This window comes from Penicillium macrosclerotiorum (assembly GCF_028827735.1).
Source record: "Penicillium macrosclerotiorum strain IBT 26536 chromosome Unknown utg000008l_segment0_segment0, whole genome shotgun sequence".
NCBI classification, from domain to species: Eukaryota; Fungi; Ascomycota; class Eurotiomycetes; order Eurotiales; family Aspergillaceae; genus Penicillium; species Penicillium macrosclerotiorum.
The window spans coordinates 1346889-1371820 of NW_026643087.1; the positions used below are offsets into that span (position 1 = coordinate 1346889).

Consider the following 24932-nt stretch of genomic DNA (forward strand, 5'->3'; position numbering starts at 1 on the left):
TGCTGTCTTCCTGGAGCAGATACAGATACCTAAACCTCATTTTGTTTTGAGGCTTGCATTCGTTCCCCTTGTTATCTTATTTTATTTTTTTTCGTTGTGTTTATGCTTTGTATTTACGATCTCCTCTAGCTTGTTTATCGTGAACTATACGGGAGAGGTAGTCAATAATGACACCTTCGTACATATCTTGAAACTATTCCTTTCGCAATTGGCCTAAAGTTAAGATCTTTTCCACATCTAAAAGTTTGGCTGTAGCGTCTCCTTTATACGGGTATACAAGTGGGCCGCAAGGGGGTACATAGGTCATGGGCAGATCGGCAGAGATAGCCATGCCAATGTCATAGCTTGCTTTGTTACGATGCCTGTAGTCTGCACATGTTGAGTCCATCACTTTAATCCTACATCTACGCAGAATGAACGTGAATGCAAAAAGTCTTTCATAGTAAGGACGAGAAGACAGCCGGAAGAGAAGCAAATAAGACCGAAGCGCCACTCTGCAGAGAATACAAAAACCACCCAACTCCATAGGGATCTACCAAATTCAAGACCCCCATTCTGTCCGTCATTCATGACCAAGATTGTTCCCTCGAAGATGCTCTAACCCGACGGCGGAGACTGTACATGCAAAAACAAACAATTGACTTACATCGCCTCCTCCAGGATGGCGTGGGTATCACGGCTCACAAAGATCTCCTCCAAGCTGCTAGCGCCACTTGCAATCTTGGCCACATCGCTCTCGAGAACAAGACCTTGCTCGTTGGCTAGGTGGAGCAGGCAAATGAAGCCGAAGGAGGTACTGATATCACGCAGGGTCTCGGCCGGGTAGACCGCCTTCAGGTTGTTCATGATCTGTGTGAATCGCAACCGGCCTTCTGGCTTGGAGTCGGAGGGCAGTTCTGGGCTGCTCTGCTGTGGGGTTGGCGGAACAGGTGTCTCGGGCTCAGTCTCGGGCTCAACAGGAGCATCACTCGACACCGCTCCGGGCTGCGATGCCGACGCGAAGTCAGTGGCAGCGATAAGGCGCTCACCCATGCCCTTCCACATCTCGACCTTCAGTCGTCGCACGTCAACCTTCTTGGCCACACGGGCGTAATTAACATAGTCTGGTCGTGCCCGGCGTCCACCTTGGGTCACCAATTGTGATCCATAACCACCCGCACCACCCCGGCCCGGTGTGGCCCCAACCATGTTCAAAAGGGCAGTCAAGCCTGTAGCGTTTCCTTCGCCGGCCGATGTCACAGGACGTCCGTCCGTTGGTGGAGACAACATCTCCCGCGCATCAGCAAATGGCAGATTGTCGTCGTCGTCATCAAGATCCATGCCGTTCGGGAAGGCCAGTCCATCATCATCGGCGAAAAAGTTAGCATCATAAGCACCACCAACACCGTCCTCGGCGGAGGTATCTTCGGTCTTATGGTTCGCCCAGAAGGCCTCGTCCATGTCGATATGTCCAGACGTCTGTTCTGGTCGTGCAACAGTGTGTCGGCTCAGCAGTTTTCTTGAGCCCATGCGAGCCTTTGGTTTCAAGAATAAGCGGAGTAGCTGTCGCGAGTTGAAATGCTTATCATCGGGCAAAAGGTTGCGTCCCTTCGTCTTCCATTGGGTCTTAGGGATGGATATCGCAGAGTTGGAGCTGGCAGGTGTATAGATCAACTCGGCAATAGCAGGGTCAAGAGGAGCAGAGAAATCGATCTCGAAGGGCTCCTTTTCTTTGCGTTGCTTGGGAGCGGTATTTGTATTGCTGGCGGTGGTATCCTTAATCCTCCGAATCTTCCAGTGTTCTGGACCTGCCCAATTCTTCTGAAGCGCGTTATCGAAGTAGCTCAAAATATTCTCATGGTCCTGTTTGCTTGGCTGATGCGACATGGAAATGGCATACGCATCTTCATCATCCATTTCCTCATCTCCATCAGCATCTTGCCCGTCATGGCTAAGCCGGTGAACTTTGAGCATTGGCTCCAAGGCAGCCTCCCGCGCCCAAGCCTCTCCTCCATCACCGAAGCCGGTATCGCCACTAAGGTCAAATCCAGCCAGAGTGGCATCGTCGTCATCGAATCCAACTGCATTGTCATCGTCGAGCATGATACCAGACGGATCCTCCTCTCCACCTTCGTTGATCTTATCATGCCGCCACTCCTCGGGGGCTTTCAGGAGAGGAATATCCAGATTCCCGCTGGGGTCACCTAGATCAAAGTTTTTCAAAGACGGGCAAATATCTTGCTCGCCGAGGCGATCTAGATCTGGGAAGAACTGAGCTGCCAGTGTCGCAAGGTCAAGGTCTGGATCTTCTTCGAAAGTATCACTTGGCTGAACTTGAGCGGGCTTTGACTGGTCATCGCCCTGCGATTCGGGATCCACAGTCCCCTGTCTTTCGTCCTCGCCTTCGGCAGTCTTGGAACTATCATCGACCGCATCATCGCTACTATCAAAGACGATTCTTCCGTGGCCATCGATAGCAAGGTGATTCAGCAGCAAGCCCTTGGCACCGCCCTCATCAAAGTCCGCGGAGGCCTTCTTGAATAGCGGGTCCACAGCGAACTCCAGCTCAAACTTTTTCAGTTGTAATGTGTTGAAAGAGGGGGCCAAGGTCGCCTCATGAGAACGAGTCTAGGGGAAACCCCAAAGTCAATTAAAATATCTTCAAGGTGCTATTTTCATCGTCACATACCTTCTTGCGCGATTTCCGAGCACCTCCCTCTTCCCCGTCGTCATCCTCATCACCCTCCTCCCCGTCCGCCTCGGTTTCGCGACCTCGCTTGTCACGGCTATCAGCCAACCCACTCAGAAGTTTACCGGTTTCGGTCGCGACACTGTCCACACGGCTCGTGTAGATCTTCACACACCCATCAAGAGTGCAACTAGCCTTCTGGAAGTTGACTCCGTCTCCCTCTTTCAAAAGTGACATGTCGTGGAAGTAGTCGATAAGCGCAAAGTTCCAGGAATTATTGGCATTGATCTTATTATCAGTAGCCATCTTCATCCACTCCTCAAAGTTGGCTAGAATAGGCACACGCTTCATCGGCGTCACTGCGCGGCCACTAACATCACTTTCGCGACCACGATGGCTGGATCCTCGGGGTGTGGAGGGACTGTCGCTCCCTTCGCGGTATCGACGGGCGGGCATGGGCGTCTTCACTGCAGCCTTGATCTGGTTCATTTGGCGGTCATGGAGCGCTTGACGGGCCTCCTTTCGGGCCGCTTTCTCTCCCATATCATCGTTGAGGGGAATTCTGATGGCTAGTTAGCTACCCGTGGCCCTCGTTGCCAGGCGTTGATTTCACGAAGAACATACTTGATGGGAGAGTTCTTGTGAGGGGTGGAGGCGCCGCCAGAGCGGCGATGGACTTTATTTGCGACACGAGGCATGGTTGCAGTTGCCCCCAGCAGGGGATCAAAGGATGCGCTGGCGTCGTGATGGTCGTCAATGATGGCAGTCGCAGGAGGGGTGACCCAAACAATGGGAAGTCAACAACAAACATACGTTTGCCCAAAGGGACCATAAACGCATCATATCACGTGCACAAGTCACTTTTGTGCCTTGTATATGAGGCTGCAGATCCGGACCATCTTCAAGGTTCTTCGCGTCATCTACAACATAAATCGAGTGATGAGGGCCGAGCCAATTTAATTGTTTTCTTTTTCCCTTCTTCACATCCACCATACAGCCCTGCTCCCCCCACTACCTCACGATATTGGGATGTACAAAGCGATGCGGGTCGGAGAATAGAAGTGCATTGGCCCACTTTCCCGACCGCGCTACTTCTAGGCTGACATCACCGGACTCACCGCATTGGCAGGTCCAAGGCAACACCAACTTGATGGAGGGGGTCGTGTGAATTGACTGCCGACTCTTGACACTTTTTTGCTTTTTCCATGCATATTGTGGATTGAAGAGTCTCTCGATCCCTCTTCGGCCCACAATGCAGCTATTTGACATGCCAAAATGACCCAGTTACCAATCTTCCTCCGCCCTGTCGTCCGCAAAGGGCCTCGATATTCGGTCCGGCCCTTCTACGCTTCCCTTCTTGTATTCACGGCCCTAGCGATCCTTAGCTGGTCTGTAGCAAAGGCCGGATCTGGACAAGTACGTGAGCATTCAACAACGGAATGGTTCCTCGCTAGGCGGGAGGACGAACCAGAGGTACATCATTCCCCTTCCCCGGGCTACTCATTTGAGATAGAGACGAGGCTAAAAGACACCACGTGTGACTTCAATACAGTGTCGCCTAGTTCGGAACTCGAAAGACCAGTGTGCCTATGTTCGTGACAATTGCCCCGATCACCAAGATGGTCTGCTTTCCTATCTCCAGCTCTACTATTGCGCCCTGTCCGATGCCAAACCGTTAGCATTCATTATCATTATTCTGTGGTTGTCGCTACTTTTCAGCACCATCGGGATTGCGGCGAGTGATTTTCTATGCATCGATCTGAGTACATTAGCAAGCATTCTTGGCTTAAGTGAGAGTTTAACGGGGGTTACTTTTCTTGCCTTTGGCAATGGCAGCCCCGACGTGTTCTCTACATTCGCCGCCATGCGATCGAACAGCGGCAGTCTGGCAATTGGCGAGCTAATCGGAGCGGCCAGCTTCATCACATCCGTTGTCGCCGGCTCTATGGCTCTAGTGCGGCCCTTCAAGGTAGCTCGGCGAAGCTTTGTTCGAGACGTCGGATACTTTGTGATTGCCGTAAGCTTCAGTATGTTTCTGCTTGCAGACGGTCGACTTCACGTCTGGGAATCAGCGACAATGGTTGCGCTCTATGCGTTCTATGTGGTGATGGTTGTGACTTGGCATTGGTATCTTGTTCGACGTCGTCGCAGGTACGAACGAGATCTCGCAGCGCGAACTCATTTTCATATTCCAAACAACCAGGAGCTTGAGGTTGAACATCCCATAGAGGACGATGATCCTGGTGTGGCTTCCGAGTCGCGCAGCCTTCTCCGTGGGGCATCAACCGATGATTTTGATCTTCTGGAACGTGCGGAATGGAGACCTAGTTGGAAAGACGAGGACGACGAGGACGACGAGACGCGCAATCGATATCTGGCAGAGATTCGTGACAATATGCACGTCTATAGGCCGCCAATTCGATCAAGACGGAACACTCTCAATCCTATCCGGCCGAGTCTTGTTGGCGCACTAGAATTCCAGAGTGTACTTCAAGCGCTTCAGAAATCGCAGACTTCCATACATAGACCGACGATCAGCCTGAGCAGCTATTCAGATGATGGCAACGATTCCTCACAGACTTTCGACACTCGGTCCATTGCGTCACATCCTCGCGCACGCAAACCCGCAAACTCGAATGATCGTTTGACCCCATATGGCGCAGAAGGCTCTCGAGCTCGAGCTGTATCAGCAAATTATGCTGATGGACTGAAGCTTGATACCAGTCTATTTGATCGACCTCAACAAGAGAATACACCTCTTCTCACCGTGAGACGGCCTTCTGGTGAACGCGCTGGTAGCCAAGATAGAGTCGAGCCTCCTCGAGTTCCCCGAATCGATACCAGTGCCTTACTGACCGCCTCCCCTTCATCCTCGGAATATCCATCACCAAGCGCAAGCCCCATTGGAGATAATCCGGCACAAAACTTATTGGCTCCTCCCGATCCATTCCATGCTCCCAATTATCAGTCGACAACAACACACGATCGATCTCCGCTCCCGATATCACCGCGAGGTGGTACCGGCAGTTCTTTCGCTGGATTTGGATCCGAAAGCCCATCTACACCGTTTCCCATATATACAGATACTCCATCTGCATCATCTTCTCGTGCACCTAGCATTCGCCTTCCCAACCCTGCAACTAGCCCATCGGAGCAGCTCTTGATTCACGATGGCATGGACGGAATGACTGAGAGCTCATCGTTCCATAGCCTGAAGAAATGGTGGCCAAGCTCTATCCTGCCCCCTCCTTCAATAATCGGCTGCACACTTTTTCCCACTTTGGCAGGCTGGAAAGACAAAAGCATCGCCGCAAGGCTGTTGGGAATTATTGCGGCCCCCAGTGTGTTTCTTCTCACCATTACGATTCCGGTAATTGAACCACAGGCTCCAGAACCCGATGAGCGGGACCCAATACCTGCGGTGGTTATCGAACCAGTTAATGATAATAATTGTTCTGCCCCAAGGATTAGGCTACCGGCGGATAGTCCAGTCCTTCAGCCTATGGGACATGATCATGAAGATCTTATTCCTGACATTGCGTCGGCCCAGCCTCATTCACATCGAAAGTCCACCCATCATCAGTCCACCAGTCGGCCTCGCTGGGACTCAGAGCTCCCAGCTGCACCTCCCGCCGGGCTGCCTTTGCCATCCAGGGACTGGAATCGGTGGCTGATTATGATCCAGCTCTTCACTGGGCCCTTCTTCTTTACTCTCATTGCTTGGACCACCGCGGATGCAAGTCTTGATCCACGAAACCTCATTCTGCCTACATTGATATCCCTCCTCTTCTCTCTCTTGTGTTTGACTGCTCTCATTATTACCACCCGCCGGCGCTCTCAGCCCCAACCAGAAAGCGTACAGTTGTCATATTTCTCACATGGGTCCCCGAAATTGCCTGTGCCTCAATCTCTTCCATCTGGCTGGCGACCTTTTCTTTCTCTACTCGGATTTTTGGTGGCCATCTCTTGGATTGCCACAATCGCTACAGAAGTCGTATCGGTGCTCAAGACCCTCGGTGTCATCCTTGACATTTCAGACTCCCTACTAGGGTTGACCATCTTTGCGGTGGGAAACTCGTTAGGTGACCTAGTCGCAGATATCACCGTCGCCCGTCTCGGATACCCCGTCATGGCTCTTAGTGCTTGTTTTGGCGGGCCCATGCTCAACATCTTGTTGGGTATCGGGCTAGGTGGTCTATATATGACCATGAACGGGGGCAGCAAAACGCCGAGAAATAGTGAGATGGCTGTTCCCGTGCGGGTTCCTTATGAGATTGCCATTTCAAAGGTGCTGGTCATCAGTGGCGCTACTCTGCTGGTGGTTCTGGTCGGCCTCCTGATCGTGGTTCCTTTGAATAATTGGCGCATGGATCGAAGGATTGGGTGGGGTCTTGTTGTTGTATGGTGCGTAAGTACCTTGGGGAACGTCATTGCGGAAGTTACATTGTGATGAATATACCACATGAATCTTGCATTAAATGATAAATTCGCTTGTTTTTTTTTTTTTTTTTTTTTTTTGGCAGCTGTGGCGTTGATGTATTTTCTATCAAGTATATGGAGGTTGCTAGTTTCTTTCCTGTCAATACTGCACGTTGGAAGGCATTGGAAATTGGCATGGTATCAACAATTATGCTATGACTCAGCAATAAAAAAGTAAATATGACTTGATACAAATGGACGTCGTTCGGTCTTTCCTTGTGTAGATTCATCCGGAGAAAACTGGAAAGTAGGTTCAGTGCAAATTCTGGATGGCACTGTCGCCCACATGTTTCAAATGCATTCCGATACCCAGGACGCGAGATTCTGTAGTCCGCGTAATCATGTCTCTGACTTTCTAGAGTGGCTACGTTACGCTCTTACGCTCTCAAAAGGCTCTCACAAAAATCCGAGAAAGTATTCTATTCATGAACAGTCGGGCAGGCATCGCGAGGAGTAATAGTCACGTGGGCGAAGGTGGAGGAATCCTTCCATATCTCAACGGATTCACAATATCTATTCTGGAGCCTCAGGCCCTTTGATGGGGCGACTGATCATTCAAGTCCAACTTCAACCACTTCCCTTGAGACAATAAGAATGCCGCCGGAAGATGACCAATTACCGGAGCGGAAACGTGCCTTCAAACCCAAAGTACGCACTGGCTGTATCACTTGCAAGTGAGTTCAGACCCTCAGCCACACGGAAAGACCTGGATATCCGAATTTCCCAGAGAACTAATCCAAGAAGAGCTCGACGGGTGAAATGTGACGAAGGGAAACCAGCATGTTCGCGGTATATAAGTCCATTTTCACCTCCCAACCCTCGCAATCGACCAATCTATTGACTGACGGCTGATCGGCGGGCCAGGTGTGTCCGTTCTGGACGACAATGCGAAGGCTACGAGCTCCCAAAGTCCCTAGTCATATTGCCTAGGGCTCTGGCTCCAGCTCCGACAGTCGAGTCGCCTCTTGAAACCCGCGCACTGGAGCTCTTCTTCCATAAGACAGCGCCTCAATTGGCGGGGTATTTTGAGGGCCCGCTGTTCCAAGGCAGCGTAGTTCAGATCAGTCTTGTGGAGCCTGCCATCCGCCATGCGATCGCCGCCGTGGCCATGCTCCACGAGGAGATCTCAGCTTCGCCAGCGACTCGCGAAGGAAAATCTCAGGCCTCGAAATTACCTATTCAGCTATATAACCGCTCTATCCGGGGCATCATCGACAAGGTGCAAGCTGGACCCACGGCCATGCCCTTGATCGCCATGGCAAATATCCTATTTATCTGCTTCGAATACTTCCAGGGTAATGTGACGATGGCCCGGTCTCATGTAAAAAGCGGGATCCACCTCTTGCACTCCTGGCGTGAGAGGACTCACGGGTCGTCGACGTCAATGCATCCCTGGGGTCAAAGATACGACTCCTTCGAATCCCAATTCATGGAAATGCAGATCGCGCCGCTACTCAGCGTTTTTCGAACGAATATCCTAGATAAAGATATGGCAAAAGCTATCAAGCTGGTCCTGAACCCAGTCAACGAGCAAGGTAATGTAATCCTCGGCGATCATTTCAGTAGCCCACAGCAAGCTAGGGTGGGCCTCTTAGACGTCATCACGTATGCCAGTTGGCGCATTCAAGCAGTTGATGAAGCTCTTCTCGGCAAAGTCGAGGCGAAGAAAGAAGTGATGCGGATTATGCAGAACATGGAACAGGGTCTGGGTCAGTGGGAATCCTACTTTAACGATCTCGTCCGTCGAAAAGGTGTCTCATGGGGCAAGAAAGATAGGCAGGCCGCGAACGTTGTACGCATAATCAAATTGGCTGGGAGCTTTGGAGGCCGTAGCTATCTGGCCGGCAACGAGTGCGCATGGGATAGCGCCAGAGCCGAGTATGAAGAAATGTTGTTGATTGCGGAGGCTCTCATCGCCGACCGCGATCGCTTTCCTCATGATGGATTCCGGCCACTCAGTCTGGATTTTGGAATGCTCTTCTCGTTGCATCTGTTAGCTTGGAAATGTCGGTGGCCTGGTCTTCGTCGCCGGGGCCTCGATCTGCTGCAAAAGATCCCACGACGCGAATGGTCGCTGGAGGTGGAGCACTATCATACGATTTTCTCTCGTATTATGGAAATCGAAGAAGCGCATCTCGATACTCCACGGGATGAAATTGTTCGGCTGGACATGCTTCCTCCCGAACATGCCCGGGTCCATGATTTTACCGTCATAGCTCAGCCCTCGTCCTCTCGACAGCCCGCTATATATGCGGTATCTTTTTGGAGTAAGCCCCTGGGCCTTGACGGCCCATCCTCCAGCCTCACGGAGTATATGCAATTAGGCTCGTCTCAGGCTGGCGAATCAGGCGTCCCGGCGAGCCTGATCACCGCTGCTCCATCGAGTCTAATTACACAGTACTATTCCTATCTTCGGCAGCTCAAGGGTTGATACTTTATCCCGGTTACCATGCTGGAGAAAGGAATGACAAAAAGTAGATTTGAACATAATATATCGGAGGATTATAGTGCTCGTATATCTCGAGAACCCATAATATGTTTAGTCAATTTGAAGTTTGGGAGGATGATAATTGTTTTTTCATGCGACTCGGTGAGGCTATGAACATACTCTTCCTGTGGAAAATCAAAGTTCTCACTCAGATGCAAGAATTTCCTGAGTTCAAACCATGTATATACCGACAAATTTGATCAACCACTCTACCCCGTTCGTCGAGCAGGGAAATTTGTTGAATACAAACTTGGCCCATATAAAACTAACGCTTCTAGGAACTAGGCTTTCTTGGGCAGGTGGGGGGATCCATTCGTCAATAATAATCTAATATATGGAGCCTACGATATATTCTTATCTTTACTCTCCTACTGTAAGTAAATATTATTGTCTTTCACACTAGTTATCCATCCTATTGTAGAGGTCTCCTCTTACAGAAATACGAAGACAAGCCACCCCACCATAGCACGAATGGTCAGCTATTACCAGCATAGTCTGCAAGTCTGAGAACACCAAGAAGATAGACCAACCAGAAATCTGCGCACTTGCAACATTCAATCACAAACAAGCAAAGATCATCATACACACAGCACCTCCCTTTCTTAATTAGCTAAGGTTGACACCCAATAGTAAATTGCCCCACACAGTTTATAGGTCCTGTAACTCAGTTTGTAAGAGTTTTATGCCACTCCTGCCCATTCTATTACGCTTCCATGAGGACCGTAGTTACCTCATTACATCGTGGGGCGCTGTAACATTTAGACGCGAGTTCAAATCTCGTCAGGACTGCTTTCAGACCCGAAATTGCTGCTTGAGCGTTCAGCAAACAATTGACCCCGACATATTGGTTGGTCTGGTATAAGATGCAGAAAACGACCTTTTTTGTTTCGACATAATTATAGCCAAGTCTGAATTCCAAGGTCATGGGTTTGCTGCTGGCTCGAGGCTGACTGCTGTATCTACAAGAGGAATTATTGACAGCCAAAATTTTGTTCCGCTTGAGGCAAGGCTATCCTACCGACGGCATTTTATAATTAAAAGATAATTAGCTAGCTATGACTCTTTCTGTACAAAAAAACCCCCCACATATGACTTCAATGCTCTGTGTATGGAGTAGCTAATTTCAATCTCAAATCAGAATCTCAAGCATGGGCCGATATGATGAAATACCAGACCCACTATCACATTACGCGGCGTGCCGCACTAGCGTGAAAAAACAAGCCTTTGCCGATCATGATTGGGAAAACGGTGGGGGCGATGGTCGAATTATTGATTGAGAAAGCAAAATCCTCGCTGTTTACCATGACAGTTCACTCCGGCCTTTCCGTACGTCAGCGGCTGGATTAAACGCCTATAATGATGAGATTTTATTGAGTACCTAAGTTTCGTCCAGTCTTCTCCTTGTATTCCAAGACAGGTTATTGCCCTCCAGCCAGCATGACCTGGCCCAAGTGTAATTCCACTGAGGAGGATATCACAAGTGAGTCTCAAGCTCAGATTATCCCTCGCCCTCCCCCCTTTTGACTGACCGACCATCTCCAGTCCATGAGGTCAACCTCTGGGATGGCGGTATTACCTTCCACACACTATGTGTGATTCTCTGCGCCATCTTTACGGTACTGTCCTTCATTCTCGTCGGCATTATTATGCTTGGTCATGCCAGGCACTACAGTAACCCCGTGGAACAGCGATAGTGAGGTCCCTTCAATCTCAGAGACCTCTATTAATCTCTAACTTTTGCCCTTAGCATCCTCCGCATCTTGTTCATGATCCCTGTATATTCAATCACGTCTTTTCTCTGCGTCTATTTCTATAGACACTCGGTCTATTTTGAGCTCATTGGCGATTGCTATGAACCCTTCGCCATCGCCTCCTTTTTCACCCTGCTCTGCTCTTATATCGCACCTGATCTCCACGCACAGAAGGACTACTTCCGTGGTGTCGAGCCTGTTAACTGGGTCTGGCCACTAAATTGGATGCAGAAATGCTTCTGCGGTAGCCGCGATAAAGGCATCTGGCGGAAGCCTCGTAGCGGACTGACTTGGTTCAATGTATGTCGAAATTCTTATGTTCTGCTCAGACCGACCTCGAGATCTCCAAGAATGACCCCACTGACGAGACTGCAGGTTATCTGGATATGTGTCTTCCAATACTGCTTTTTACGGGTCATTATGACTGTGATCGCTGTTGCGGCGCAATCAGTAGACCGTTACTGTGAGGTGTCGGATAGTCCATATTATGCCCATATTTGGGTAAGCCATTTTTCAATTTTCGTTTTTTATTTTCAGAGATTCTCCCTTTGCTAATATATCATAGGTTCTGGTTATCGAGTCCATTGCAGTCACGATCGCCATGTACGGCTTGATTCAGTTCTACATCCAGATCAAAGGGGATATTGCGCAGCATCGACCTTTCCTAAAGATTCTCTGTATCAAGCTTGTGATTTTCCTTTCTTTTTGGCAATCAGTCAGTTCTCACCCATCTGCCTTCTCCAAGCTTTGACGTAAGAAAAGAAAGACTTGCTAACACATAGATATCAAACAGACCGTTATTGACTACCTCACCTCATCTGGGACAATCAAGTCGTCCGCCAAGGTGCAGTTGTTTGACTGGAATAATGCCCTTCCTAATCTCCTGATCTGTATTGAGATGTTCCTCTTCGCTATTTTGCATTTCTGGGGCTTCCCTTGGGGCCCCTATGTGCTGAACAAGGGAGACATCACGAGCAACAGAAGTGATGAGCGCTACTACGGCGGGTGGATGGGCATTAAAGCCTTTATCGATGCCATGAATCCCTGGGATCTGGTCAAAGCTACTGCGCGCGGTTTGCGCTGGTTATTTGTCGGTCGCAAAACGCGCGAGGCTGATCCTAGTTACGAATTACCAAAGACTGGTTCCAACGAGGCTCAATAAATGAAGATGTCAGTGTGGTGCGTGGCTTCACATATGGTTTGATCACGACTCATGATACGGCCAGTAAACTTGATTTGAACTGAAACTGATTTGGCCTTTTGGCGCTTCTCGCCTCGGAAAATGAGATACATCCTCATCTAGAGGCAATTGGTGTTGATAATGATAAATTTAGATACAATTTACTATTTTATATATTCAAAGGGGATAATTATGAGCTTCGGGATCACTGCTGAGTAGCATTTGACAACTAGTAATTTCCACACAGAACAAGAAAATAAAAAGCCAAATTTCCCAGCTAATTTGGCCCAGATTCTCTCACATGACAGCCGGGCTTCGATTTCCTCAATCAAAGTCGATCTTTTTGCTTTGATTGGCACATTTTGAAAGTACCCAACTCTCACAGTAGCAGTAATACCCAAATGGCTTCTCAAACCTCGATCTGGGAGACTAGAGAGTTGGTCAGGGTAATGTACTTGAACGAGCCTACGAATTTTTCATGCGTTCAGAACAGACAGGATGAGATCATCTTGATGCAAGTTTTATTGAGAATGAAGTATTTCGTAGCTGGCGGACGAGAAGACACTGCCAAGCGCAGCCGAACAAAAGGAAATCGTCTATATATTATCTAGTTTCGTCACAATGCAAGAGGTCCGGGTTGCGCCCGGATGATAGAAGGGAGAAAAATCAAACAGAACGAGAGAAGCTTTTTATGCGCTGCCATTGGCAGAAGCCACCGCCAGCTCCAGGGCTTGCAGGACATCAATTTTGAGGTCCTCGGCGTCCTCGACACCGCAGCTCATCCGCACCAGGTCGTCAAACACACCCGCAGCCTCGCGCTGATCCTTCGGGATCCCGGCATGGGTCATGCTGGAGGGAACCTCGCACAGACTCTCGACGCCGCCCAGGCTCTCGGCCAGGGTGAAGACCTTGGTGTATTTGCAGAAGTTGTGCGCGGCGGCTTGGCCGCCCTTGATGCGGAAGCTCAGCATGCCGCCACCCATGCCGTCGCGGTGCTGCTTGAGGGCGATCTTGCGCTGAGGGTGAGAGTCGATGCCTGGGTAGTTGACGGAGATGACGTGCGGGGAAGCCTCGAGGGCGAGAGCCACGGTGGTGGCGTTCTTGGTGGCCTCGCGGGCGCGCAGGTGCAGGGTCTTCAGGCCGCGGTGAGCGAGCCAGCAGTCGAAGGGGGAGGGGACGGCGCCAATGGCGTTCTGGAGGAAACCGAGGCGCTCCTTGAGAGCGTCAGAGTTGAAAGCGGCAACACCCATCAACACATCCTGGATTCACAAGGTTAGATCTGTTGCGGAAATAGCATGCGGGGACGGGGATAGTAGAATACTCACCGAGTGGCCGTTGATGTACTTGGTGACGGAGTGCACGACAATGTCGGCACCGAGGGTCAAGGGGTTTTGAACATAGGGGCTCATGAAGGTGTTGTCGACCACAACGAGAATGCCATGACGGTGAGCGATGTCCGCGACCGCACGAATATCCACCAAGCCCAGGGTAGGGTTCGAGGGGGTCTCGATCCAAATGAGCTTGGTCTCGCCGGGCCGGATCAGTTCCTCCACGTGCAGCTCAATGGAGGGCGAGAAGGTGACGTGCACGCCATGCGCGTTGGCGACCTTGGTGAAGTATCGGTGAGTGCCACCATACACATCAGAGACGGAGACAACGTGCGAGCCGGCGGCGAGGGACTGGAGAACGACAGCAGTGGTAGCGGAGCCGGAGGAGAAGGCGAGAGCGTACTTGGCGCGCTCAAGCGCGGCGACGGCTTCCTCGAAGTTATCACTACTCGGGAGGTTAGCTTGACATGAGGCTCGTAGGAGGGAGGGGTTGGGCGGCTACTGACCGGTTGGGGTTGGAGCTGCGAGTGTACTCATACAGACCAACGGGGTTGCCGACGCTGGTCTGGGCATATGTGGTCGACAAGGAGATCTAGAAAGAGTCAATGGTCCTGTTCGCGCTCCTTCAAGGTCCAGGAATCCGACATACCGGAGCAATCACGGCGCCGGTGGTTGGGTCTTGAGGGGCACCAGCATGCACCGCCAGAGTGCCAAAGCGGCGCTCAGTAGAATGACCGTTGTCGAGAGAACCCATGATGATATGCAAGATGAAAATGCAGAGCAGAGAAAGTGGCAAGGGAGAGTAGGGTATAAATAGCGACCGGAACCAGAGAAGTAGAGAGCTATGAGGTGATCGTTGGACGATAAGATGAAATCACCGCGCTTGGAAATCGTCCTCTTCCGGCGTTGATTAGCAAGCAAGGGAACTGAATCTAGAGAAGGGAAAAGAATTGCTTTGTTATGGTTTCTCAAGAACTCTAATGGGGAAAAAAAAATTTCTTACAGCGACTGGAACCATTGGATTTCTTCAACGGTGCCTGCAGCTCGTAAGGCGATCGATCGTCAAGCGGCGACTGGTCAAGAGGCGGCTGCGACTCCACCATTGGGCGTTGTCCCGGGCGTAGCCGCGGCGGTGGGCTCGGCGAAAAGTCTGAAGAGTCCGGCTGATCGGAGTGATCGGAGTGATTGGAGTGGGCGGAGTGGGCGGAGTGCTTGCATAATCCAGGCTGACGTACTCCGGACAAGTGAACTGCGAGCAGGGATGGGGGGAATGTAACTACTACAATTCATGCGGGACTCCGTCGGACTGCGTCGGTGAGATTCCTGAATAAATCTGTGTTGAGCAGAAATCATGTAACACACTGCGTCAAGGTCAGAAAAGGCAATGAATTCCCGGGCCCGAAGAAGTTCTCTCCGTCGACTTTTCTACTCTCCTCGCCAAGAGATATATATAGTGTTGGTACAATGGCCAATGTAAACATGAAAGGTGTATGCTGATACTCTAATACTTGGTCCTGGAGAACGAGTTCCACGTAAATGCATGTGGGGTGTATATCTACCCTATTTTACCCACGGTGGCCATAGGCCATACATAGATTTGGACTTGTAATATATATGAATTTTGATGAATTTTGGCGCCCTCGGTCCATTATAAACCGGGACCGCATGGGTATCTGGACTGAAGATCAAGCAAAACATAACACCACCATTATTCCATCGCCTAGCGCCAACAGTCTATTTGGATGGGAAGACTCGAGTCGAGTTCCCCCTCAAGAAACAAAAGGCCATTACCACCAAGCCGTGGGTCCCAGGCCGGCCAAGTGCATTGAACCCTAGAGAAAACAGGTCAGTCCCAGTCGACAACAACAACAGCATGGACGAGAAAATCTCAAGACGTACAAAGATCGAGTAGGCAGGCTTGCGTTCTGTGGGAGTTTCATCGCCGAGATCCGGTGCATTAGGGATCTGATCGTGCCACTCCTCAGTCTCGATGCGGAATCGGACCACTTCACCCACATCTAGGTAGAATAGGGTGCCATCATTATCCCAGGTCCAAACCTGGTCCGCATAGTCACTATGATTACAGATGAGCCAGTGTCCAGGGCCCCAAGGGCACAAATGATGACATAGATAGCATCGAGCACAGGGGCATGGGGGACCACTCACAATTTAGCACCGTCCATCAGAAGATCTGGAGGAATTAGAATGTCATTAAAGAACTCTGTACTGACTATTCAAGCGGTTAGCCCAGGGCATATTTTGTCCATTACGATCTGATACTCACTTTTGATGCCATGCTCGGTGCCACTGGAAATCTTGCCCAACATAATCTCGCCTTTGAAAGGTCGGAAGACAATCATGCGGAATTTGACTAAAATCTAAGATGAGCACAGGGCTAGCAAGGCGTCAGGATCGACATCAACCCACCATTAACATTGACCAAGCCAGTTCCATGGCCGATCAGGCCATCTGACGACTCCAGCAGATCATAGAAGCTGATGCAGAGGCCGATCTTTTGAATGACCTAAACCCGAATCAAATCAGCATCCGGAAATCCGAAAAAAAAAAAACCGAGAATGCCTCTCCACTGAAGAGCTCTCGAGAATTAGAGCCACTGACTTTGTTTGCATATTTCTCATTAATGTTATCTTCAATCGCCACTGCACTGAATTTGGAGAAGTCTTGAGGCGCGATCTGAATCAGATCGGAGATGGTGGTCTGTCACACGTCAGTGAGAGAAAGATCTCCCGCCGCCCAGATTAACATACAAGAATGAACATGGCGAAGAGATAGTTTGGAATGAATTGGACCAGAATGCCGGATGTTCTCGTTATTTCAATCTAAACACACCAGAGCCATCCATGCTTAGGGCGTCCAGACCGCAGGTGTTTCGATGAATCAAAAACCTGCACGCCAATCACCTGCACCGAATCCTGCACACTCACGTGACCTGCGGAGCTGTCAGAAAGTCGAGCTCCGCCGAAACTTTCAAGCCGCAGCTTTGCTCCGCGATGGTGTAAGAGTCGGCGCTGGGACCTCTGAGAGGGCAGCAAACATGAGCTCCCAGGGGTTTTCATTCCCCCCACCGCCACCACCTCCTCCTCCGACCACCCAGCAACCGTCCGCCTACCCCTCTGCGCAGCCCGGCCAACACTGGAATGGCCGTGGGTCTGGCGGACGAGGCCGCGGACGAGGACACGGAAATCGAGGACGAGGCGGCGGAGGTGGCGGAGGACACTATACCTCCGACAAGAGTCGACCTCCCTATACCGACACCTCTGGCTACAACTATCCAGCAACAAACTACGGCTATCCAGCACAACCTCAGCCCGTGTCGGCGACGTCGTACATGTCTACGCCCCCGCCCTATCCTCCTACGTCCCCGTCAAACTTCCAACATCCTTCGAATCCGCCCACCACCAACCAACCTCCACAACCCTTTGCGCAGCCTGCTGGCTCGGCTGCCTACCAACCGCTTCCAGGGTACAACACACCTGGCAGTCTCGCGCACACGACTCCCTACTCTACTCCCACCCTTCCGACATTCTCTCACAATGTACCACCATCGCCGCGCCAGCAATCATCCCCGCCAGCAACCTCCCTCATGATGGGATCCGTCCACTGGGGGGCGCCCGCACCAACAGGCCATGAGCGAGGCCCCTGGCCCCTCTCATCCACACAGGAACCACGGGCCGAAACCACGACATGGTAACAAGCGCGACCATTCCTCTGCATTCAGCAAACCGCAGTCCACCGTCCCGCGCACCCCTGCGCCGCCGCCAGTGCCCAGCTTCGGCAATCCATTACCGTCGAAGCCTCCCCCGGCAGCAGACGCGACGCGGAAGCCCAAGAAGCGGAAGCGGAAGCACAACCAGCTCGGTTTGACCCCGAAGACCGAAGAGCACGAATCCAGCGAGGAGGAAGACGATATCGACGAGGAGGCCAAACTCGCACAGGCCGGCCCGGACGCGGCTCCGCTGCAATTCTCGTATAAGGGACAAACGGCATCCTTGCAGTCGGCCTCCGACATTGCGGCGTGGATTGCAGAGCGCAAGAAAAAGTTCCCCACTCAGGCTCGGATTGAAGAGAAGAAGAAAGCCGCTGAGGAAGCCAAGGCTGTCCGAGAGGCAAGTCGACGAGAGAAGCAGAAGGAGAGGGAACAGGACAAGGAGGATAAGGGAAGCGCTCGGAAAACGGGCGAAGAGAAGGCTGATCCAGCACTCGATGCCGCCATGAAGGCGCAGCGCAAGGCGGACAAGATCCGCCGCAACCTCAATCGCGAACAGAAACGGTTCGCAAAAGCTGAGGCCGCCGCCGAGGCTGCCCGCCTCAAGGTGGAGGCTCTTCAGAAGCAGGCTCAAGGCCTGGGACAGCACGACGCTACTGAGCCGAAGGAACTATTGGGCGGTGATGGGCCAACTATGGCGCTAGAGCCCTCTCCTACGACGGATTCCGGCGTCGCTTCTACGAGTGTCTCCCAAGAACTGGGATCCTTCCAGGCTGATGGAATTTCCGCGCCCCCGCGAGGGTGCTGAGGCTACTGCCACGACTCTGACCGATGCAGTCGCGGAACTAGTGGATGGCACCTCAGATGTGTCCTCGGATGAACCTGGGAGTAGTGATTGGACCTCGTCTAGTGGGTCGGGATCTGACTTGGGCTCGGGCTCGGACATGAATAGCGATGATGACGACGACTCTGCCCCAGAAGAGGTCAGCTCGCGGCGCCAGGGACCGGAGAGGGTGCCCCCGCCCCCTCGCGAAGGCAGAAAGCCCGCGTGTCGGCACTTTGCCCGAACGGGCCATTGCAACCGCGGGGAAAAGTGCAAGTTCTCGCACGAGGAGTCTGATCGAGGCCCCAAGGCGAAGCCGGTCGACAAGAAGATTGAGAAGAAGGTTGAGAAGAAGGGACGGAAAGGATTGCTTCGGGCTGTAAGTGCTATTTCCCCGACACTGGAGAACAGAAAGCTTGACCTACGACCCCCGCGGTCCCGGCCGATCTACCTAACCCTATCCTGTCATTTCCGTGGTCCTGAGCGACGCTAATCATATACCCTTGCGCTCCGAATAGTTACTGGACCGGCAGAAAGATGACGAGGACCGTCGGGCAATGGAAGTCATATCCTGGCTAGGACAGAACGGCCACTTGGCCCTAGAGACGAATAGTTTGTAGGCGAACCCCGAGGTCCCTGCGTAGGGACTAGGGTTGCCCAAGGCAATTTCAATCATATACGACCATTATTTGATGTAAATTCTCCGCTTGTCCTTTTTGGCCCTGGGGCTGTTCTCTTCTTTGTTTGATTTTATTTTATCCTTTGGTAGGAAGGGAAAGAAAAATAAAAAGTCGGGGTTTTTGTAGTGTGGCCCACTGTAGGGAGGTACACAGTAGAAAGAGCCCCGACAAAAATATATATCTGCAAATGCCAGCACTTATCTGTCACCAACGTGAATGCAGCCTGTCAGATTTACTACTAGTGGGAGCAAGTGACGAGGGGTGCGTTTGGCCCGGTTGGTAATCCAACAGTCCCCTGAGTCACTTGACTCGCGTGGGCCCCAAGCTGCATGCAGCGCATGTGATTTCCCCTGGCCCAGAACACCACTTTGTTTGTATAGATCCATGAGACAAGTGCTCGGGTTGATGAGTTAAAGATTTGAGCAGCATTACATCAAGCAGTTAGCGTGACCGAGTGGTTAAGGTGGCAGCCTAGAAAGCTGTTGGGTTCGCCCGCACAGGTTCGAATCCTGTCGCTAACGGATTACTTTTTGCCTTTCCCCGAAAGTGCCCTATTATTTTTTTTTTTTCTCACACCTCATTATATCTTAGAAATCATAATAGTTAGCTCTCTATCTCAATTGCGACTACAGAACTCCAACAGAGACATTGTGCCAGTAGTTAAGGCAGGGACGCTGGCGGATGCACTGTGCTTCAGGCGGGTGTGGAATGCCCTCTGTCGCTGGCCTATGTTCCGTCGGCTGTTGATCCTCATTAGGTACCCGAACACCTGCGCACATCCTCATTTTCCGTCGCGCCCGTCTGCTCATCAGCTGAACCCAGTGCCGAGCGTAAACTCTTCCTTCCCCACCCTTCGAGAAAAGAACGTGGTTTATTGTGCTCTGGCCATGGGCCATCCCAGCCACCTCGCCTGAGTAAAAGGCAAGACCCGTGGACTTCCGAGGAGGACACTCCCGACAGCATTCTGAGGTAGTCGGTCTACCTCGAGTCCACCGACAGGAGCCACGGTTCGTAGATGCAAGCACTGCGCAACAACAACACCAAATAGATTGCAAAAAACAAATTCCCCATCACCAATGACAATGATTCTTTCGGTCGAAATTCTCCTCCAGCAGGCCCCGGTTTCTCCCCCAACAGCCAACAAACGCCTCCTCAGCCGCTGCGCCTCCCGGATGCACTATGATTAGGTCCAGCTAAGTTTGCCCCGATGCGATTGCGTAGAGCCAAGCAGGGCCAAGCAGGGCCAAGGTTGACTGCCTATCGCTTAGCTTTCTACGGTGATTACAGTCTGATTATGCTTGTGGAATGTCCACCAACGGGGATTTCTTCACTTTATTATTTATCTCCCGAAGTACTGCCTAGATCGCCCCTCCTGTACAAAACGGGCTCTCTGAGTGGAGACCGTCATTTTCAAGGTCCTCTCGAAGCGAGTCCATTGCCTGGCCGACAGTGCCCATGCAGGGCTCAATTTTCCGCTAGAGTCAGGGCGCAGGGCCAACGAGGACGGGCAAGAGGCTCTGGGGGCGGAACTCGTGGATCATCACCACGAGCTTGGGGGTGTTCGAGGGGGAGGGAAAGGGTCACGTTAAAAAGAAAAAAAAACAGGCAGTTAATCTGGTGCTGGTTTTGCCCAGTTTGGGGCATCAGCCATGGCCCCGATAGCCAGGGGGGTCCAATCAGGCCCCGCCGAGGGTCCTGGGGGCGTTGGGTAGTGCAGCCGGGCCCTTCCTAGTCCAGATGGGCGACCATGGGCGACCATGGGCACCGCATCGCTGGCCGCTGATTTGCCTTTTCGGGCGGTGATTCGACTGATTCGACTGATTTGACCCTGCTCGGTCGGTCCTGGCTCGTCTTGGCTTCGGTTTAGCTCCCCTTAGCTCGTCCTGGCCTCCACCGCGAGGGTCATTGAGGACCCGAGCAACCCACGCCCCCGCGGCCCTGATAAATGGGCGCCAGTCCCGGGGGGCGCGCGAATGACTTCGCCTCCCCATCGGCTTTACCGTCCGCTCTTTGACGCCTGTGTTCCGCTCCTTTTATACCTATCCACAGGTCATTCGCTATTTTTGTCCTTTCTTAGCTTCTGTTGTTGCCGCCGCTTTGTGATATCCCCCATTGATCGTCTCGCGTGACTCGGCACTTCGCAATTTCTTAAATTCACGCCCCCCGTAAAGCCTTCCAGAAAACCTCATCCCCGTGAAGTTTTTCTTGTCTTCCATTCTCTTCAAGATGCGTGTCTTCCTGACCCTCGCTGCGGCCGTCTTTGCCGTCGTCGCCCTCGCCGGCAGCGATGCCAACCCTTTCATCAACCCATCCGGGGGCTACAGCTTCACCGTGGGCGAGGCTACTACTCTCCAGTGGACGCCCACGACCAGCGGCACCATCTCGCTGCGTCTGCAGTGGGGATCCGTGACCACCGCGACCTCGGGAACTCTTATTGCTTGTGAGTTCAGATCGCCGTTTTCCCCCCCGCATCTGCACGCCAAACGTGCACGACACGGGCTGCATAGACCCCATATACTATTCCCCATAGTATAAACTCGTGCTCGGATGATCATTAACCGCTTACACCCCACAGCCGGTCTCGAGAACGATGGCAGCTACACCTGGGATGTCCCGTCTGATCTGACCTACAAGTCCGACTACACCATCGAGATCATCTCCGATGAAGACAGCGATGACTACAACTTCCTGCCTCGCTTCACGGTCCAGGGTGCCACGACCGCTGCGGCCACCTCCACCACTGCGTCGTCCACCACTGCTTCCTCGACTACGGAGTCGACTTCCACCTCGACCTCCACCTCGAGCACCAGCTCCAGCTCCACCTCGAGCTCGACCTCCTCCATGACCACCATGACCACCGCGACCAGCACCTCCGCTTCCACGTCCTCCACTAGCAGCTCGACCTCGGCCTCCAGCTCGGCCAGCGCCAGCGCCTCGGCCTCCGAGACCGCCGTGCCGACCACCAACGCCGGCCTGGTCAACCGTGTCTCTGGCGGCATGCTCGCCGTCGTGGCCGGTGCCGCTGTTCTGCTGTAAGAATGTCCTTTGTGCGGCCCTTCTCCTCGGTATTCCACGCTCTCCAATCCGGCCCATAGCAGGGCCTCTGCTCGGGTATGTTTCGAGACTGGAGCGAGTGAATGAGAGGTGGGAAGTTCACCTCCCCCACAAAACGTCATGATTGGATTCCCCTCTTATTGAGTCTCTGCGTCACGGGTTCCTGGATCGCCATGCCCCTCCCTCCATGTTTTATTCCTTTTCTTTCGTTGATTCTCTGGTGATGTCTCTCTGAGATATGTATCGTTTTTCTTTAAAACCCATTTTTCTACTTCTTGAACATGATTTCTTGCCCCCACACCCGGGCATCGTCTTCTTTTATTTTATTTTATTTTCATTTAAATTTTTTTTTTTTTTAATTTCCTCGGCATTGCTTTCTCTGTCGGTCTGGGCGCCTCTTGCACAGCTTTGTCTCTATACCGAGCATCCGCGCCTGCGGGCTTGGCTGATTCTGTTTCATACTGTATGTGTTTACCGTCCTGGTTGCAAGGAGATGTGGTAGTGGGCATTAATCGGGTATCGTCTTGGAGAGAGAAAGGGGGCTTGCTTTGAGTGATTATATATCTACATACCTATTTCTGAACGAATGTACTGTATTATCTCTGAGATATCGTGTCTGATCGCACCGGATCCGTATTCTACACGCCACAAATGTGCTTTTAATATCTTGTTGCGAGTCGCGTTCGAGGACACATATCCTCGGAGCACCAATTCTCCCCATCCCCGTTCTCTGTTTGAGTCAATTGGGGGATGATAAGTGTCTCCTTCTCTCCCAAAACAAAACCGTACTCCGTACACTCACTCCCCCTTGAAACCGGAAGTCCTGGTGGTCGGGGCAAGCGAGGGTGGGATCAACCCTTGGTGGGTCCGTCGGAGATCAATCGCGCGGTCACTTTTGCCCCCTTCTACAGCGTCAATCTCCGAGATGACGACGTCACAGAATTTGTCGCAGCAGTCTACATAATTCTGTGACTAATCTGACTTGCTCGAGACACATGACCGACAGTAGATACATAGTTACATAGCATAGTCGTCCACTCGGCTCAGTGGCCGGAGCGGTAGGGATCCCGTGGAGCCCAAGTCAATAGAAATAGAGCAAGGGGGGAAAACAGGGGACGATGACTGGATTTTGGGGGCGGCCAGCCAGCGCGGAGGGAATGAGGATCATCGGGTGGAGACACAACGGTTTAGCGTCGATAGTCGCTAGGGAATTGAGTGGATATGCACTTGTACTGTAGGTTGGTGGTCTAGTCGAGGCTCGGGTTGGGTCTCGGGCTTGAGTGCTGCTTTCTGGTCCTCGGGCACTTCAGAGCATCTCGTCTGGGAGGCCGTCCCCAGCTATGGATTCAATGCTCCCTAACGTATGTTCTTCAGATTCTATCCTCCCATGCTCTATATTCCATACTCTTTGTTTGATTATCAAGAGACAACCCTTTGAGTTCGATGGTACCCGCATACGGCGCGTCCCGTGTCATGTCACGGGACCACTAGGGGTCTGTAGTTCATCGTTTCTGTTTCCGATCTGATGTCTCGACCGCAGAAACTCCTTTCTTTCCAGCCACGATTGGGAGTTCTCGGAACTCCACATCCATGTCGGGATTTACACCGGGAGAACCAGTAGAACGGATATCGGCAGAGGCTGGCCTGCCCGCGTGGGTGCCTGATTGGAATCGAGCCCATCATTCGACCAACCCTGCCACGATGGAATGCAAATGATGACACCCAATCGCATGAAGGGCAATGATTCCCCATGCAAATGTCAATGTCAACCACGCCTCCCCTTCAAATAATCTTTCCATGCGATATTTCAAAATCGATGCCATCGCCATTCCAACTAACCTGACCCGAGTTCAGCCCCCATAGGATCGAGGCTGGCTCAAGGTGTGGAAGGACGGAATGCAGAGAACATGGAACCCGATACAAAAATACCCTGTTTTCCCAACATGCTTTTCACTGCCTGAAGAAATCAAACCCCAGAAACATCTAGATTTCTTCGTGTATGCAGAATGCATTCTCACCTTCTAAGCAATCCCTCCCTCCCCACCCACACCCCACCTGCTCAACTCACACCGCAAGACTCCCGGGCCAAGACCATATACATCAATTCAATATCTTCATTCCTGAGCCGAGTCTGCTCTCATGCTCCCCATTCCATGCCGTAAACTCCCATCTCACCGTCATCAAGGGACAAAAAGCTGCTCACCTCCCAGCTCCATGCAAGGTTCACTGACATATAACTCGAAAGCAACCCAGCTCCGCCCCTCGTGTCGTTGCAGCAGGCAAGGGCGCCTTTGCACTACTGAAATGCAGCTCGCTACCCCAAAATAGCTCAGAGCCTGAGGCGTTTCTGTACATTCCCCCCTCCCTCTCCAGAAAACAGCCCCAGGGCTCGTTGAGGTGCTTCGGATGGATCCATCGCATCGGGAACCAAGCGACGAGGCGGAGAAGACCCTGTCCTCAAAAAGTGACTGCTTACATACATGTGAGATATGCACGCAGGGGGGTGTTCTTTCGAGACTTGGCCTATCGCTGTCGCTCAATAGCTGCGTTTTTCGACGGCACCTCCCCGGGTGCTTCATGACCTTTTGTGTGTGACAACAGAATGCCGCAGCGATGTGCCCACGATGACAGCTCGGTTCCAATCTAAATGATCGTCCCGGATTATGCCTGCAGCGTGACGATGCAGCCATGCATCAGCCGGAGATCCGAGGGAAAAATTTTTTTTTCTTTTTTTTCTCTTCAGTTTGCTATTGA

General features: G+C 51.9%; 8 protein-coding genes across 8 annotated transcripts; 5 read left to right on the forward strand and 3 right to left on the reverse strand.

Annotated features, from left to right (window-relative positions):
• Positions 1–648: 648 nt before the first annotated feature.
• On the reverse strand, positions 649–3366 carry N7462_008688 (condensin subunit BRN1; the record flags this gene model as incomplete). The annotated part of the gene is made up of 3 exons (XM_057080403.1): positions 649–2607; positions 2669–3230; positions 3293–3366. Coding segments are annotated over 3 exons (2595 nt in total), but the record flags the coding sequence as incomplete, so codon positions are not given.
• A 577-nt stretch (positions 3367–3943) lies between these two features.
• On the forward strand, positions 3944–7118 carry N7462_008689 (sodium/calcium exchanger protein; the record flags this gene model as incomplete). Its single annotated transcript, XM_057080404.1, has 2 exons — positions 3944–4141; positions 4221–7118. 2 exons carry the CDS (start codon positions 3944–3946, stop codon positions 7116–7118), a joined length of 3096 nt encoding a protein of 1031 aa, XP_056930732.1.
• A 623-nt stretch (positions 7119–7741) lies between these two features.
• On the forward strand, positions 7742–9578 carry N7462_008690 (uncharacterized protein; the record flags this gene model as incomplete). The annotated part of the gene is made up of 2 exons (XM_057080405.1): positions 7742–7821; positions 8012–9578. 2 exons carry the CDS (start codon positions 7742–7744, stop codon positions 9576–9578), a joined length of 1647 nt encoding a protein of 548 aa, XP_056930733.1.
• A 1494-nt stretch (positions 9579–11072) lies between these two features.
• Positions 11073–12548, forward strand: N7462_008691 (OSTA/TMEM184 family protein; the record flags this gene model as incomplete). The annotated part of the gene is made up of 6 exons (XM_057080406.1): positions 11073–11115; positions 11178–11328; positions 11383–11686; positions 11762–11887; positions 11952–12101; positions 12180–12548. The coding sequence occupies 6 exons, from the start codon at positions 11073–11075 to the stop codon at positions 12546–12548; spliced, it is 1143 nt and encodes a 380-aa protein (XP_056930734.1).
• A 707-nt stretch (positions 12549–13255) lies between these two features.
• Positions 13256–14648, reverse strand: N7462_008692 (cystathionine gamma-lyase CYS3; the record flags this gene model as incomplete). The annotated part of the gene is made up of 4 exons (XM_057080407.1): positions 13256–13825; positions 13892–14339; positions 14401–14486; positions 14544–14648. The coding sequence occupies 4 exons, from the start codon at positions 14646–14648 to the stop codon at positions 13256–13258; spliced, it is 1209 nt and encodes a 402-aa protein (XP_056930735.1).
• Positions 14649–15681: 1033 nt separating this feature from the next.
• Positions 15682–16674, reverse strand: N7462_008693 (DNA-directed RNA polymerase III subunit RPC25; the record flags this gene model as incomplete). Its single annotated transcript, XM_057080408.1, has 7 exons — positions 15682–15726; positions 15794–15968; positions 16061–16124; positions 16179–16265; positions 16322–16418; positions 16466–16612; positions 16663–16674. 7 exons carry the CDS (start codon positions 16672–16674, stop codon positions 15682–15684), a joined length of 627 nt encoding a protein of 208 aa, XP_056930736.1.
• A 275-nt stretch (positions 16675–16949) lies between these two features.
• N7462_008694 (CCCH zinc finger protein) lies at positions 16950–19064 on the forward strand (the record flags this gene model as incomplete). The annotated part of the gene is given in 4 exon segments (XM_057080409.1): positions 16950–17510; positions 17539–18366; positions 18377–18823; positions 18963–19064. The coding sequence occupies 4 exon segments, from the start codon at positions 16950–16952 to the stop codon at positions 19062–19064; spliced, it is 1938 nt and encodes a 645-aa protein (XP_056930737.1).
• Positions 19065–21350: 2286 nt separating this feature from the next.
• N7462_008695 (GPI anchored serine-threonine rich family protein) lies at positions 21351–22160 on the forward strand (the record flags this gene model as incomplete). Its single annotated transcript, XM_057080410.1, has 2 exons — positions 21351–21564; positions 21700–22160. The coding sequence occupies 2 exons, from the start codon at positions 21351–21353 to the stop codon at positions 22158–22160; spliced, it is 675 nt and encodes a 224-aa protein (XP_056930738.1).
• Between the last annotated feature and the right edge of the window lie 2772 nt (positions 22161–24932).